Source organism: Amblyraja radiata, chromosome 15 (assembly GCF_010909765.2).
Source record: "Amblyraja radiata isolate CabotCenter1 chromosome 15, sAmbRad1.1.pri, whole genome shotgun sequence".
Lineage (NCBI taxonomy): Eukaryota > Metazoa > Chordata > Chondrichthyes > Rajiformes > Rajidae > Amblyraja > Amblyraja radiata.
The window spans coordinates 37,668,895-37,685,521 of record NC_045970.1 but is presented as its reverse complement, the minus strand read 5'-3'; the positions used below and the strand labels follow the sequence as shown (position 1 = coordinate 37,685,521).

At 45.9% G+C, this 16,627-nt stretch overlaps 1 protein-coding gene across 6 annotated transcripts in view; it reads right to left on the bottom strand.

The window, feature by feature from the left end:
* Window positions 1-6,047: 6,047 nt before the first annotated feature.
* LOC116981222 (prominin-1-A-like) overlaps window positions 6,048-16,627 on the bottom strand; it is a 50,075-nt gene continuing 39,495 nt past the window's right edge. For 3 of the 6 annotated variants that reach the window (XM_033034072.1, XM_033034071.1, XM_033034073.1), the window contains exons 21-25: window positions 15,635-15,703; window positions 14,538-14,627; window positions 13,482-13,594; window positions 10,715-10,738; window positions 6,048-8,899 (exon numbers count right to left, since the gene is read on the bottom strand). In XM_033034072.1, coding sequence (XP_032889963.1) covers window positions 8,881-8,899; window positions 10,715-10,738; window positions 13,482-13,594; window positions 14,538-14,627; window positions 15,635-15,703 — 315 coding nt within the window. In that variant the 3' untranslated portion in view covers window positions 6,048-8,880. Of the gene's footprint in view, window positions 8,900-10,714; window positions 10,739-13,477; window positions 13,595-14,537; window positions 14,628-15,634; window positions 15,704-16,627 lie in introns of all 6 variants that reach the window. The other 3 variants (XM_033034075.1, XM_033034076.1, XM_033034074.1) reach the window with 3 other exon arrangements.

Sequence of the window (16,627 nt, the reverse complement as noted above, 5' to 3'; positions counted from 1 at the left end):
CTAGTTATGTCTCTAGTAACCTGGTTAAGTCTCCAGTAACTTGGTTTTGCTAACCAGGGAGTTTCCAAGTGGCCAGGGAGCATGTGGGAGCTTTGGCTTGAGATCCCCAGACATGATGGGATGAAGGGGTGATCTTGAACTACTCCTTCCCCTCCCCATTGAATGAGTCAGACTGGGTGGGGTTAACGACAGATGTGCATGAGGGATGGTAGATTTCTGAGCATATACAACACAACATTGGTTGATGCTTTTCATGGGAGAGGTTTCAGGTTGAGGTTTACTCTTGTCACATGTCCCGAGGTTCAGCGAAAAACTTTGTTTTGCATGCTATCAAAACGGATCAGATAATACCATACATAAATACAATCAATTCAAACTTAAGTACAATCGGTAGAGTAGGAACAAGGAACTGTCCATGCTGGTTTACAAAAGAATACACAACTTGCTGGAGTAACTCAGCAGGTGAGACAGCCCCTCTGGGGATCATGTGTGGGTGACACTTCGAGTCGGGAACCTTCTTCAGACTGATTGTAGAGGGGAGGGGCACTGGAGCTGAAAGAGAGTAGGGGGAATCAGAGATTTGTCCTGCCCCACCTCTTTCCCCCCCCCTTCCCCCCCCCCCCTCCTTCCCCCCACCCCTTCCCCATCACAACCCTGAAACATCACCTATTCTCCAGAGATGCTGCCTGAACCGCTGAGTTACTACAGCATTTTGTGTCTTCTCTAATAGATAGAGCACTTGAGTTTGAATTGATTATATCTATCTATTGTACTTGAGTTTGACTTGATTGTATTTATGTATAGTATTATTTGTTTGGATAGAATGCAATAGCAAACTTTACACTGTACCTCAGCACAGGTGACAATATTAAACCCAAACCTAAAAGAAAGCCCCAATCTGATTGCCACTTAAGGAGCAATCTTTGACCCTGATTCCAGACACTAATTCCAGCATCTCCTACATTTGCATCCTCTAGGTGCTGACTCCATGTCTGTCTCTGATTCTCTGTGTCGGACAGAGATGCATTCACCACTGTGCCAATTCACCTGGCCCTGTGTTCGAATCGGTCCAGCTTGCACAATCAGTGTTACTACTTGTGTGCATGATTTAATGCAAGTGTTGAATATTTATGCAACTGTACAAATCAGACATTTAATTAGTCTCCAAATAAAGTGTTTGATGATGTTACTCTCTGTGTTCAGATCAATGCTTTCAATGTTAATAAAAATATATTATCCTTGCAGTAGTTGGAATAACAATTAAGTTGAGTTTATTGTCATCTGCACAAGTGCAGTGAGATACAGGTAAATGGAAATGTTACTTGCCGCAGCATCACGGGCACATAGACATGGACGGGCACAGACAACACAAAAACCAATTATATATTAATTACACAAATTTTAAAACGGGGCCAAAAAACAAGACATTAGTGCAGGAACGCAATTGAAAAGAAAGCAAATACACGGTTGCGCAAGAGGTAGTCTGTAGAGTTCTGTTGCTGAGGGAGTATTCGAGTCATGTAGGTTGGTTCAAGACCTGATGGTTGTCAGAGTAGCTGTTCTTGAACATGGTGGTGTGGGGGACTTCTGTACCTCCTGCCAGACGGTAGCAGTGAGAAGAGGGCACGACACAGAGTCAAGGGCAGCTTCTTCTCAGCAACCATCGGGCTATTGTTGGTAAGAGTGTCAACGGTTATGGGGATTCTTGATTAGTAAGGGTGTCAAAAGATTACGGGGATAAGGCAGGAGAATGGGATTGACGGAAGATCACCCACGATTGAATGGCGGAGTAAACTCAATGAGCTGGATGCCTAATTTTGCCCCAATGACTTATAAACATTGTAACACTGAATGGCACTAACGCTGTAATTATGATCTTTGGAATTAGGTTGTATCATGGACTAGGGGAGGGGTGGGGAACCTGCGGCCTTAAGGCCGCATGCGGCCTTCTAGGCCATTAAGTGCGGCCTTTCAAATGAATCCAAATTTTGTAGAACAAATCCTTTTATTTATATTTTATTAATATGTTTTTGTTTGTCTTATTATTTTTATTTTAAACTTAAAATGAACGTATTTAAAATACCAAAGTGTAAAAGAAGATTCAACGAAATAATCCTCCCCGACTGACGGCCACAATTAAAACATTAGTAAGTCATGAGGGCTATTTTAACACCTGTTATGTTCATGATTTAGTTCTAGTGTGACTCAAGAATGTACGTTAACCTACCACAAAAAGCAGTCACAACAAAGTCATTACAAGGTTAGTTAACTTTAGAATTAACAAAAACATTTCATTTTCTTGAAGTTAGTACATAGTAGTTAGATTTTTACAAAATAATGTACATTTTGAAGTATATCGAATTGAAGTTTCTTGGATGCGGCCTTATTAGATTGCAGCTAACTTAAGCGGCATTCTAACATGAAAAGGTTCCCCACCCCTGGACTAGGATTTTGCACTTTTATGGTTACCTAATATCACAGATTATTGTGTTTTTATTTGTGGATTAAGGGGCCTGATAGGCTGGGGCGTGTAAGAATGTTATTGTTCTGTAGCCAGAAAATATGATAATTGACGACTTGACTCTTGTTGAAGCTTCATTTAACAGGAAAAGGAATCAGTTGCAGCTGTCTCTGTGCTGCTCTCTAAATCTTCCTCTGCTTTCCCAACATACCAATTATCAGCTAATCAGCTAAGAGTAATTAAAGCCAAATTCCAGGCATTCTGACAGAATTCGTGATCCTCTTCAAATAGACTGGAATTTCCTCCGAATAGTTTCACGTGGAGCTGATTACTGTCCCCCTCCTCTTTCTTGATCTCACAGTCTCCATCTCAAGAAAAAGACTATTGACTGGCGTCTATTACAAACCCACTGACTCAACTACACTTCTTCTCACCCTGCTTCTTGCAAAGACTCTATTCCCTATTCCCAATTCCTCCGTCTACGCCGCATCTGCGCCAAGATGAGGTGTTCCATACTGAAACATCCAAGATGTCCTCATTCTTTAGGGAACGGGGGATCCCCTCTCCCATCATAGATGAGGCCCTCACTCGTGTCTCCTCGGTACCCCGCAGCTCTGCCCTTGCTCCCCCTAGTCGCAACAGAGACAGAGTCCCCCAAGTCCTTATCTTTCACCCCATCAGCCGTCGCATACAACACATAATCCTCTGAAATTTCCACCACCTCGAACGGGAGTCCACCAATAGCCACATTTTCCCATCTCCAACCTTTTCCGCCTTCCGCAGAGATCATTCCCTCCGCAACTCCCTGGTTGACTCACCCCCTCCCAGATACCTTTCCCTGCAACTGCAGAAGATGCAACACCTGTCGCTATACCTCCTCCCTTGACTGTCCAGGGACCCCGACAGTCCTTTTAGGTTAGGCAGAGGTTCAATTGCACCTCCTCCAACCTCATCTACTGTATCCGTTGTTCAAGATGGCTTCCCATCTCCCACCGGATCACCTACAAAATCCTGGTCCTCACCTACAAAGCCCTCCACCATCTGGCCCCCCCATATCTCACTGACCTCCTCTCCCCCTACCAACCCTCACGGTCCCTCAGATCCACATCAGCCAGTCTCCTCTCCATCCACAAGTCCAACCTCCGCAGTTTTGGGGACAGAGCCTTCTCCAGGGCAGCTCCCAGGCTCTGGAACTCCCTCCCCCAACTGATCCGCAATTCCGTGTCCCTCACCATCTTCCAGTCCCGCCTCAAGACCCATCTCTTCACCTCTGCCTATCCTTAGCCCCACGTCCCCGTCCATTTTCATCTGTGCATTAATTGCCTCATACTGTGTTTTGTATTGAATTCTGTCTTTACTTTGTGTACTAGTCATGTCTCTACTATTTATTTCATTCCCCTTACATGTTTTTCCTCTACATGCTCAATTTTTGTAAGGTGTCCTTGAGACTCTTGAAAGGCGCCCATAAATAAAATGTATTATTATTATTAAGATGTGGACTCTTATACATCGGCGAGACCAAATGCAGACTGGACGATCGTTTCGCAGAACACCTTCGTTCTGCCCTCGTGAACCAACCTGATCTCCCGGTTGCTGGACACTTTAATTCTCCTTCCCATTCCCACATAGACCTTTCTGTCCTCTGTCTCCTCCATTGTCAGAGTAAAGCTAAACACAAATTGGAGGAACAGCATCTCATATTTTGCTTGGGCAGCTTACAGCCCAGTGGTATGAATATTGATTTCTCTCACTTCAGGTAGCCCCGGCATTCCCTCTCTATCCCTCCCCCACCCAAGTCACACTTGCTTCTCATTTTCACCCCACACACAGCTTACAATGGCTTACATATCTTTCATTCATTGTTCTTTATCTCTCCACATCACCGTCTATATCTCTTGTTTCCCATATCCTTAACCAGTCTGAAGAAGGGTCTCCCCGAAACCCATTCCTTCTCTCCAGAGATGCTGCCTGTCCCGCTGATTTATTCCAGCTTTTTGTGTCTATCTTCAGTTTAAACCAGCATCTGCAGTTCCTTCTTACACACAGTTTCTCATAGCGGAGGCAAAGTTTTTTTCAAAAAAGTGCTAAAAAAAACTTACATGTCCTCGTCCCCATTTTAATTTTAATGTAACATTTGGAATAATTTCACAGATTTTAGAGATCAAACAGGCCCTTCAGCCCACCAAGTCCATGGGCAACCAATGATCACTACGTACACTAGCACTATCCTGTGGTAAAATTTACAATTTTACCAAAGCCAATTAACCTACTAATCTGTACGTCTTTGGACTGTGGGAGGAATCCCACGTGGTCACATGAAGAACGTATGAATTCCGTACACACGTAGTCTGGATCGTACCCGGGTCTCGGGCGCTCTAAGGCAGCAACTCAGAGAAAACCTACTCCATCACAGGGAGAACGTATAAACTCACACCTGTAGTCAGGATTGAACCCGGCTCTCTGGCGCTGTTAAACTGTTGCTGACTGGCCCATTCCAAACCGAAGGAGTGCATGCTGAGGGGCTCACTGAAGCTTGATGCAACCAATTCCAAGGCTCTGGGAGAGAACCATAGTCTAGGATCCTTCCACTGCTGGACACTGTGGGGGCACCCCTCAAATGAGGGAAGAGAGATCACCCTGGGGGGGGGGGGGGGGTCACACAAGTGGCAAATGTGTTTGTCTAAAGCTAGATGCAAGCTGAGTATTACACTAACGAATGTAGAAAAGAGCGTTGCACAAATTTTTGTTTTGTAAATATTTTTTATTCAGAATAAAGCTTGTTTTTGGAGAGAACAAAAGTAAATGTAAATTGATGCAATGAGATACTAAATGCACTAGAGGTTGTTTCCTTGATTTAACTAGAAAATGGCTGAGGCCCCCTCAGTTTTGCTGCCATTAGACATTTGCTTCACTTTAAAAGAACCTGGGTCTCTTGCGCTGTGGGAGTAGTTCTACCTGTGGTGCCACTGTGCCATCTTCTTAAAACTTCTCCACAATATCAAACTCAAAAAAACATTCATCAAGGAGAGACTACTGACCAAATTTCTACAAGAACAAGTGGGTGGGCCCCATGTTAGTGCAACTTACTGTTTCCCCGGGTGGCACTTTTAGATTTTTCATTTCAGAGATACAGCGTGGAAACAGGCCCTTCAGCCCTCCAAGTCCATGCCGACCAGCGATCACCCCATACACTAGTTCCATCCAACAAATACACGCTCCCCTAGTGACCGCGTGGGTTTCCTCCAGGTATTCTGTTTCCTCGCACATCTCAAAGACTCGCAGTTGGTGGATTAATCTTCAACTGGCAAAATCAAGCAACAGACCCACACATCTTGTGGGATGCGGGAGGAAACCGGAGCACCCGGAGGAAACCCACGTGGTCATAGGGAGAACGGGATTGAATCTGAGTCACCGGAGCTGTGAAGCGTTGGAGAATAAAGGGCTGGTCTACACAAACCCCTTGCACAGCCGAACCACTGCCGATGGAATGCAGCCTGGTGAACCTACAAGCAAGATGTAATCATACCCACACCAACATGGTGACACATGCAGAACAATTAAACTTAAGAAAAGAAAAAGCATGTGGAATATCCAAACGAAAGTGCTGTTTATTTACATTTTTTTTCTCGTGAGCTCCATTTAAAACCACGTACACTGTTCAGCCACAACATAGACAGAAAATGCCGGAGTAACTCAGCTGGACAGGCAACGTCTATGGAGAGAAAGAATGGGTGACGTTTCGGGTCCCGTTCTGGTGAAGTGCCTTAACGTGTCAAATCTCCTAAAGATCCTCAATGATTGTTATCAGACCCAAAGATGCTAGAAGAGCTAGTAGTCCTCTAGTATCTTTGATCAGATCACAAAAGAAAGTGGCAGTGCAGACAAAGAGGTAGGTTTCAATGTCGCAGGAGATATAAGGGGAAGAGAGAGGCAGCGAGGTTGAGTTGGGGAGTAGCAGAATGCACGGGCCAGGCCATTCAAGACTGGTCCAGAAATGATGAATAAGTGTAAACAAAACAAGACTAGTGAAGGGATCAGAAGTAGGGTCACATAGAACACAAACAGGCCCATCAGCTCATCATGTTTGCACTGAGCACGATTCCAATCCAACTGATCCTATCTGCCTGCATATGTGCTGTGTCCCTCTATTCCCTGCTGTTCATGCATCTGTCTAAAAGCCTCTTAAACATCACCATTGTTTAGTTTAGTTTTAACCTGCTTCACTTTTAGAATTAGTGGCGCAGCAGTAGTGCCGTGGGCTCACAGCGCTAGAGACCGAAAGCAGAGTGAAGGCGTTTGTGTTGGACAGCAATGGATCGTAGCTGGGTGTGCGAAAGAGACAAGCAATTATAGTGTTGGTGTTAGAACTAAAAAAAAGCACAGTACAGGAGCAGGCCCTTCAGCCCACAATGTGCCGAACATGAGTCCAATGAATCTCCTCTGCCTGCATGTGATCCATATCCCTCCATTCCCAGCATATCCACGTGCCTATCTAAAAACCTCTTCAATGCCCTTATTGTGTCTGCCTCCACCAGCACACCAGGCAGCACTTTCCATGTGCTCACCACCCTCTGTGTAAAAAAAACATTCACATCTCCTTTAAACTTTGCTCCTCCCACCAGAAACCTATGCCCTGTTTGACATTTCCACCCTGGGGGAAAAAAAGGTTCTGATTGTCTGCCCTATCTATGCCTCTCAGAATGTTATACATATTTCTGACAGATCTCCTGTCAACCCCCCCCCCGCCATTTTGGAGAAAACAATCCCAAGTTTGACTACCCTCTCCTTAGCTAATACCCTCTAATCTAGGCAGCATTCTGGTAAATACGTCTGTGTTGGTACACTGAAGCTTCCCTCAGGGTTGAATGGGTGCCAATGTTGTTTTTCTAAGGGTGTGGGGAATGATATCCATGTCTGTAGTCCTTATATTGTTTTTATTGTGGGCATCACATCTACACCAGGGTGAAGCGACAAGCAAACACTAGGAACACATCTTTGACAGCACTGGGCCTGTACTCGCTGGAGTTTAAAAGGATATATGGGGGGGACCTCATTGAAACTTACCGAATAGTGAAAGGCCTGGATAGATGCGGAGAGGATGTTTCCACTAGTGGGAGAGTCTAGGACCAAGGGCACAGCCTCAGAATAAAAGGATGTACCTTTAGAAAGAATATAAGGAGGAATTTCTTTAGTCAGGGGTGGTGAATCAATTGAATTCATTGGCACAGACATCAGTGGAGGCCAAGTCATTGGGTACTTTTAAAGTGGAGATTGACAGGTTCTTGATTAGTAAGGTTGTCAAAGGTTATGGGGAGAGGGCAGGAGAATGGGGTTGAGAGGGAAAGATAGATCAGCCATGAGTGGGCCGAATCGACCACTCCTGAGGTAGTGCAGGGTGGTGGTGAGGAGAGAGAGCTTGGCGATCACCTGGGGAAAGCGAGTCTCTGATTGATGTTGGAGTAGATCAGACGGAGCAGGGAGACCAAGGCTCTTTGGAGGATACCAGCAGAAGCCAACAAGGAAGCCACTCCAAGTGCTTCCCTGGATGGATGGATGAGACAAGAGAGGCCAGAGTCTCCTGAGTTGGACGCACCTGGAGAGATGTTGGAGGAGGTTGGCTTGTACAGCATGTGACACGGACACAAACGCTGGAGTAACTCAGCGGTCAGGCAGCATCTCAGGAGTAAATGTCTGGGCGATGTTTTAGGTCAGGATCCTTTTTCAGACTGATTGTAGTTTGGGAGAGGGTGGGATTTGGAAGTAAGTTCCCAGTTTCAAGAACTTGCCTGCCAGTTCACCTCCCACACCCCCCTCACCCATCTTACCATAAGTCTGAAGCAGGTTCCTGATCCTAAACGTCGGCGATCCATTTTCTCCAGAGATGCCGCCTGACCCACTGAGTTACTCCCACATTTTATGTGTATCTTTGGTGTAAACCAACATATAGAGTTCCTTTTTATTACATGATAAGGGCAAGTTGTACACAGTGATCAGAGACATGTCGGACAAGGGCGGACAAGTGCTGGAGTAATTCAGCGGGTCAGGCAGCATCCCTGGAGGATGTGGATAGATGATATTTCGGGTTGGGACCCTCCTTCAGGTCAAGGGCTAGTTCAGTGTGGCCTCTGGGAGAAAATCGATCGGGTTGAAGATGAAGTATTGAGCTGATGTAGCATGGAGCTTCCATGAAGACGAAGGATTAAGCTGTCGCGTGGATGATTTGAAGATTGGGATTCTTGTCAAGCGCACTGTTCAAGACACTTTCTGTCATTTCATCTGGTGCTTGCTTGCAACGCTGCCCCAACACAGAAATGAGGAGGCTAAAGCAAAGATACCAACTCGCTGAGCTTGGTCCACACACAGTGGGAGAGAGGCAGGAAAGTCGGGAGGATCCTCGAGTCTGGCTTTAAAACGCACGATCATTCATCGAATTTCCTCCTAAATCAAAGTAGACAAGACATTAAGACATGGATGCAAAGAAATGCAGATGCTGGAAACTTGAGCAAAACACAAAGTGCTGGAGGAATTCAGTGGGTCAGGCAGCACTGGAGGGGAATGGACAGGCAATGTTGTTTAGTTTAGTTTAGAAGTTCACAAGACCGGAACAGAATTAAGGTTGAGATGACTCCACCATTCACTCATGGCCGCTCTCTGGGAGCTAGGACCCAGGATCTCAGTGGGACTAGTGTTTTAGTTTAGTTTAGAGATACAGAGTGGAAACAGGCCCTTCAGCCCACTGAGTCCACGCTGACCAGCGATCCCCGTACGCTGGCTCTATCCTACTGATTATGGACAATTTACAGATGCCAGTTAACCTATAAACCTGCACATCTCTGGAGTGTGGGGGGAAACTGGAGCGGTCACAGGGAGAACGTATAAACTCTGTATAGCCAGCATCCGTAGACAGGATCCAACTTGGGTCTCAGGTATTGTAAGGCAGCTACTCTACCGCTCCACCACTGTGCTGTCCCAGACTGTCATCAGACTGGGCTGTTAATGTGGACGTGTGAGTTGAAGTCCTACGGAGGGTGATTCTTGAGGACAAATGTGGTCTGAAGATACTGAATTAGATAAAAGGGGCCGCATCGTTGTTGCTGGAAAAGGAGAGCAGCTTGTGGGACCCGGTAGGTCAGGCAGCATCTGTGCAGGGAAATGAACAGTCGATGTTTCGGGTGGAGGCCCTCATCTAGATTGAAAAACACAAAAGTGAATCCATTGGTAGGTTTAAAGGACTTCTCAAGTCAAAGAACAATGAGTTTTTGTCCTGAAAAGGACACAAAGTGCTGGGGTAACTCAGCGGGTCAGGCAGCATCTCTGGAGAACATTGACAGGCGACATTTCGGGTTGAGACCTATCTTCTCTTGAGTATTTGTCTCGGATGGCCATCCAATGATGTAGAGCAAAGGCAGGGAAGAAGAATTATAAGCAGCAGATCAGATTGATTGATTGGTTGATTGATTGAGTGATTGATTGATTGATTGATTGATTGATTGATCGATCGATTGAAAGATATAGCATGGAAACAGACCTTTTAACCCACCGAGTCCATGCTGACCATTGAACACCTATTCACACTAGTTCTATGTTATCCCATTGTCTCATCTGCTCCCTACACACTGGCAGCAATTTGCAGAGGGCCAATTAACCCACAAACCAGTACGTCTTTGCGATGTAGGAGGAAAGCGGAGCCCCCCTGAAGAAACTGTGGGCAGCACAGTGGCGCAACTGGTAGACCCGCTGCCTCACAGCCCTGGAGACTCAGGTTCGATCCTGACTACAGGTGCTGTCTGTTCGGAGTTTGCACGTTCTCCCTGTGACCACGCAAGTTTCCACCATGTGCTCCAGTTTCCTCCCACATTCCAAAGTCGTGCAGGTTTGTAGGTTAATCGTCCATAGTGTGCAGAGGAGGGATAGGAAATTGGGATACCATAGAAATAGTGTGGATGGGTGATAGATGATCGGTGTGGACTTGGTGGGCCAATGGGCTTAATTCCATGCTGTATCTCTAAACAGAACAGTAAACAGGGAGAACATGCAAACTCCATACAGACAGCATACGAGGTCAGGATCGAACCCGTGTCTCTGGCACTGTGAGGCAGCAGCTCTACCAGTTGTGCCGCTGTGCCGGCAGTGTGTTTGAGGGGTTCTTATGTTTGCCCCCAGCTCCACCCTCCTGCAATTCTCTTAATGCCCCCTTCACAATATGGCCTGTTCACAATGTGGAGTCAGATGTCCCAACCAGAGTCTACTTACATCTCAAAGTGAGGGCCACCATTTCTGAAAGGAGAAGAGAGAGAGAGAGATGAGCAACTGTTAGACTGGTTCTCATGCCTGGATTCTCAAGCTCTGTGTTCTCTGGGGCTAGCAAAATTCCAGCACTCCAAGGGAGCAGTCACACCCTAAAGAATTTCCTTGTACCCAGACTCTTTCTTTCCAAATGATTATTTAATCCCACACTTCCGCATTGCCTACCATCAAGAGGCCTAGTTTTTTTTGCTGTTACCTCTTGGAGCTGCAATAAATGGAAGCGTATGAATTACCCATCTCTTACTCGCTGTTATCAGGTTACTCAACTTTACTAGACTTTATTTTGCACTAAACATTCCACTCTTCTAAATACCTTTATCCTGTATCTGTACACTGTGGTTCTCCTTCTTCTTCTTGCGTATGGCGTGCACAGCCTAAAGTTGTAGGACAACTTGTTCTATTTGATCGGATTTGATTATGACACTGTGGTTGACTCGATTGTAATCTTGTACTGTCTTTTCGCTGACTGCATAGCATGCAACTAAAAGCTGTTCACTATACCGTCGTACACGTGATGATAAACTAAACTAAACTAAACCTCACCTCGCATACACTTAGAATGGATTCCCAATCTCCCAACCTACCTCATCGTAGACATTGCACTTTTATTTTAACCTGTGCTTTCTCTGAAACTATAATACTATATCCTGTGCTGTGGTATATTTCACTTTTTGGACTGCCTGTTGTAATCATGTATGGCATTATTTGCCCGGATAGCTGGCAGGTTTTTCACTGTATCACGTTACATGAGAGGCCACAGTTGGTAGAGCTGCATTGGTGCAGTTGGTAGAGCTACGTTGGTGCAGTTGGTAGAGCTGCATTGGTGCAGTTGGTAGAGCTGCATTGATGCAGTTGGTAGAGCTGCATTGGCGCAGTTGGTAGAGCTACGTTGGTGCAGTTGGTAGAGCTGCAGCCTCACAGTGACAGAGGCCCGGCTTCGATCCTGGCCTCGGGTGGGTGCTATCTGTGTGGAGTTTGCACGTTCTCTCCGTGACCATGTGGGTTTTCTCCGGGTGCTCCGGTTTCCTCCCACATCCCAAAGATGTGTGGGTTTGAAGGTTAATTGGCATCTGTAAAATTGCCCTCCTAGTACATAGGGAGTCAATGAGTAAATGGGATAACATAGAACTGGTGTGAACAGGTGACCAGTGTGGACTCTGTGGGCCGAAGGGCCTGTTTCCATGGTGTATCGCTAAACTGCCAAATTGGGTGATATGAGATTGGGTGAGCAAATTGACAATATGGCTTCGGTTGCACCAACAAATTAGCACAAAAAAAATTTTTTGCAGTGGTATTTGCATTATTTATTGAATTTTTATTTATTATATATTATCTATGTGTAAGATGGCTTTAAAGCCAGCAAATTCAAATTCAAAGCCAGCAAATTCTAGCGTGCTGGTCCCAAAGCGGATCTGCAATCATACATTACAATCCACTCTTTTAAATACCCTTTATCCTGTATCGATACATTGTGGACTGCTTGACTGTGATCATGTATAGTCTTTTCGCTGACTGAATAGCTCACAAAAAAAAGCTTTTCACGGTACCTCAGTACACCTGACAATACACTAAACTATACAGCATGGTTTAGATACAGACTAAACAAATACAAGCCTGGTATGCTACTGCATGTAAGAATTTCAATGTTCCAAGTTGTCCTAAGTTCATAAATCATAGGAGCAGGATTAGGCCATTCGGCCGTTCGGGTCTACTCTGCCGTTCAATCATGAAATGGCTAAACCTAGTCTACAAAACAACCTAAGTTCATAGAAGTCCAAAGATCACAATTGCAGCATTAATGCTGTGCAGTGTTCAATAAGTTCATAAGTCATAGGTGCAGAATGAGCCCATTCGGCCCATCGAGTCTACTCCGCCATTCAATCGTGGCTGATCTATTCTTCCCTCAACCCCATTCTCCTGACTTACCCCCCGTAACCTTTGACACACTTACTAATCAAGAACCTGTCTATCTCCAACTTAAAAATACCAAATGACATGGCCTCTACAGCTGTCAGTGGCAATGAAATTCATGGATTCACAACCCTCTGGCTAAAGAAATTCCTCCTCATTTCCATTCGATAGATACGACAATTAAACAGTTTCCTCAGGGCCTCTAGAAGAAGGCAGAGGCTCCCTCTACCTCAGAAGAGATTTTTTCTATTTCTCGACCTAACCTAAACTGGGTGATCGTTTCGCTAAACACCTTTGCTCAATCCGCCTGAACCTACCAGATCTCCTGGTTGCTAAACACTTTAATTCTCCTTTCCATTCCCACACTGACCTTTCTGTCCTCGGTCTCCTCCACTGTCAGAGTGAGACTAAACGCAAATTGGAGGAACAGCATCTCATATTTAGCTTGGGCAGCTCAGCAGTATGAATATTGAGTTCTCTAACTTGAAGTAACAGCGGCATTCCTTCTCTCTCTATCCCTCCCCCACCCAAGTCGCACCAGCTTCTCGTTTTCACCCAACAAACAGCTAACAATGGACTTTCCTTTATCATCATTACTTTTTTGCATATCTTTTGATCTTTGTGCTTTATCTCTCTTTACATTATGGTCCATATCTCTCGTTTCCCTTATCACTAACTAGTCTGAAGAAGGGTCTCGACCTGAAAAGGCACCCAATCCTTCTCTCCAGAGATGCTGCCTGTTCCGCTGAGTTACTCCAGCTTTTTGTGACTATCTACTTCTTTTTGTTTCCGTGTTACCTACTCATAGATGTCTGAAGTTGTCATACGGCGGTAGTACTTTGCCAGTTTAACTGCGAATATGATGCTTGGAACCAGGAATATGGTGCTCCATCCCATGCTGAACCAAAAAGCATTCTGCAAGAAACAGACAGCAATCATCACATCATCCCATCCACGCTCGCTCACTTCTTCCTCCGTGCATTAGAATGAACCAGTAGATTTCTACAAAGATAGACAAAGAATGGTCCCGATCCGAAACGTCACTCATTCTTTTTTCTCCATGGATGCTGTCTGACCCGCTGAGTTACCTGTTTCCATGGGCCAATGGCCTGTTCCCATGCTGTACGGCCCTATGACTCTGTCTCTGGGATATGGGAGGTAGTCAGTGTTGCTATCATTCTGTGTTGATGTGTGCCACCCAACAATCTCCCCCTGCTTTCCCAACATGCCATCGGCCGACCAACTAATAGCAATTAAAGCCAAATTCCAGGCATTCCGTGAAGACTTGTGAACCTCTTCCACTTGATTGGAATTTATTTTCACATGGAGTTGATACAGACCTGCAGAGTTTTACACCGGCATCAGAGTGAATGCAGGCCAGAGGCAACGTGTTAAAATAAGGCTTTTCACCGACTGCACATCATTCCAGATAAAGCTGCTCCGCACTGTCCCGTCACTCTGTCCCAGGGCAGGTACAGCATGGGTTAGATACAGAGTGAAGCTCCCTCTGTACTGCCCCGTCAAGCACACCCAGGGCATGGACAGCATAGGTTAGAGACAGACTAATGTTTCCCCTAGGTACACAAAAATGCTGGAGAAACTCAGCGGGTGCAGCAGCATCTATGGAGCGAAGGAAATAGTCAACGTTTCGGGCCGAAACCCTTCCCCACTGATAGGGGGTGGCGGGGAGAAGGAAGGAAAAAGGAAAAATGTTTCCCCTACACTGTCCGATCGATCATTCTCAGAGTTGTTAGATACAACGACCTGAAATTTAGTCCGCTCCCCCCAAAATAAACAGTTGAGCGATCGCTCGGCTTGAGCGATCCAGCCCCCTTCCCTGTCGCAATTCCTCGCTTACCAATGAATCGAGAAGGTAGGAGCATGAGATGGTGGCCACTGAGTCCAAAGCGTTGGCTGCTGGTCTGCACTGGGCAAAATCCTCGGTAATCTGGAAGATAAAAACAGTCTTCACTCAAGCAACAGAGTCCACAGTGGAGCAGCTAACAAATACACCCCAATCATTGTGTGGAACAAATTCCTTCCAGCTATCCATTGCCTCTCCCTCCTTTAATACCGTTTAGAGATACAGCATGGAAATAGGCCCTTCGGCCCACAGTGTCCATGCCAACTATCAATCACCCATTCACACTAGTTCTATGTTCGTTCAACCAGTTCAACTGAACCATCCCCATCAACAACTAGGAGCAGTCTTGACCTCCCATCCACCTCATTGGAGACCCTCGGACTATCTTTAATCGGACTTTATAGGACTTTATCATGCACTAAACGTTGGATGGCTTTATAATCTTTCCGCTGACTGGATAGCAGGCAACGAAAGCTTTTCACTGTACCTTGGTACAAGTGACAATAAACTAAACTAAACTAAAATGTCATCCCATTTTCACCTCAACTCCCTGCATGCTAGGGACAATTTACAGAGGCCAATTAACGTACAAACCCGCACATCTTTGAGATTTAGGAGGAAGCCGGAGCACCTGGAGAAAACCCACGTGGTCACATGGAGAACGTGCGAACTTGAACCTGGGTCTCTGGCTCTATAAGGCAGCAGCTCTTCCAGCTGTGCCACTGCGTCGAGGTGTGTTCGCATTAGAAAGGATTAGAATTGTTCAGTGGCGCAGCTGGTGGGCTCAAAGGGCTTTACTTTAGACTTTTAGACTTACAGAGATAAAGCGCGATAAAAGGTTCCTCGGCCCACCGGGTCCGCGCCGACCAGCGATCACTATCACTGTCACTATCCTACACACTAAGGCCAATTTTACAATTTTTCCCAAGCCAATTAACCTACAAACCTGTACGTGTTTGGAGTGTGGGAGGAAACGGGAACACCCGGAGAAAACTCTCGCGGTATCAGGGAGAATGAAAAAAACTCTGTTCAGACAGCTCCGTACAAACAGCACCTGCAGTCAGGATCTCCATGTTTCAATCAAAGCTCACCGTTTTCTTGGTCCAAGTGATGTACTGGCTGAAGTAATCCAGCTGGCACTCCACAAATAACTTGGATTCCTGTTAAATTAGAGTGTGCAGTTAAAATAGGAAAAAGGTATTTCAACTTGTGCAGGGGTTTCACCATCCCACAATGTGGTTGGAGGTTGGATCTAGAGGAGATCCCAGGTCCAAGGTCAAGTGTTTAGCCCCAGTGGTGGTGGTGCAGGGAATGGGCAGGAGTTGGTTGGGTCCCAGCTCAGCACTGAACCTTTAGACAATCGTAAAGAAATCCCATCAATGCCTCTACCTGCTTTGAAGACGGAGGAGATTCAGTGTAGGTAGGAGCTGCAGATGCTGGTTTGCATCGAAGATAGACACAAAATGATGGAGTACTCAGTGGGTCAGGCAGCATCTCTGGATAGAAGGAATGGGTGATGTTTCGGGTCGAGTCTGAGGAAGGACCTCAACTCGAAACGTCACCCATTCCTGTTATCCAGAGATGCTGCCTGACCCACTGAGTTACTCCAGCATTTTGTGTCTATCTCCGAGGAAATTTGGTGTGTGGACTTGAACTTGGACGTCTACAAGCGTATGGTAGAGAGCATATTGACTGGCTGCATCACATCCTGGTTCGATCGGGAAGAATGGAGATTACAGAGAGTGGTGGACACTGCCCGGTCCATCACGAGTACTGACCTCCCCACCATTGAAGGGATCTACAGGAGTCGCTGCCTAAACCTGGGCTTCTGGCGCTGAAAGGCAGCAACTCTACCACTGCGCCACCATGCCACCCCTTGAGAGCAGTTGAGAAGAGTATTATCCAATAAGCAAATGGGGTCAGAAACTCACTGTCTGAAAAGTGGTGGAGACAGAGACTTACAGCACAGGCAAAAGATACTTGGAGGAGCACTGGGAGGACCAGGCTCTAAGGTGTACACAATGATTGGGAAAAGTTTGGAAAAGGGGAAGTACAACGGGATCTGGGGGTCCTTGTTCATCAGT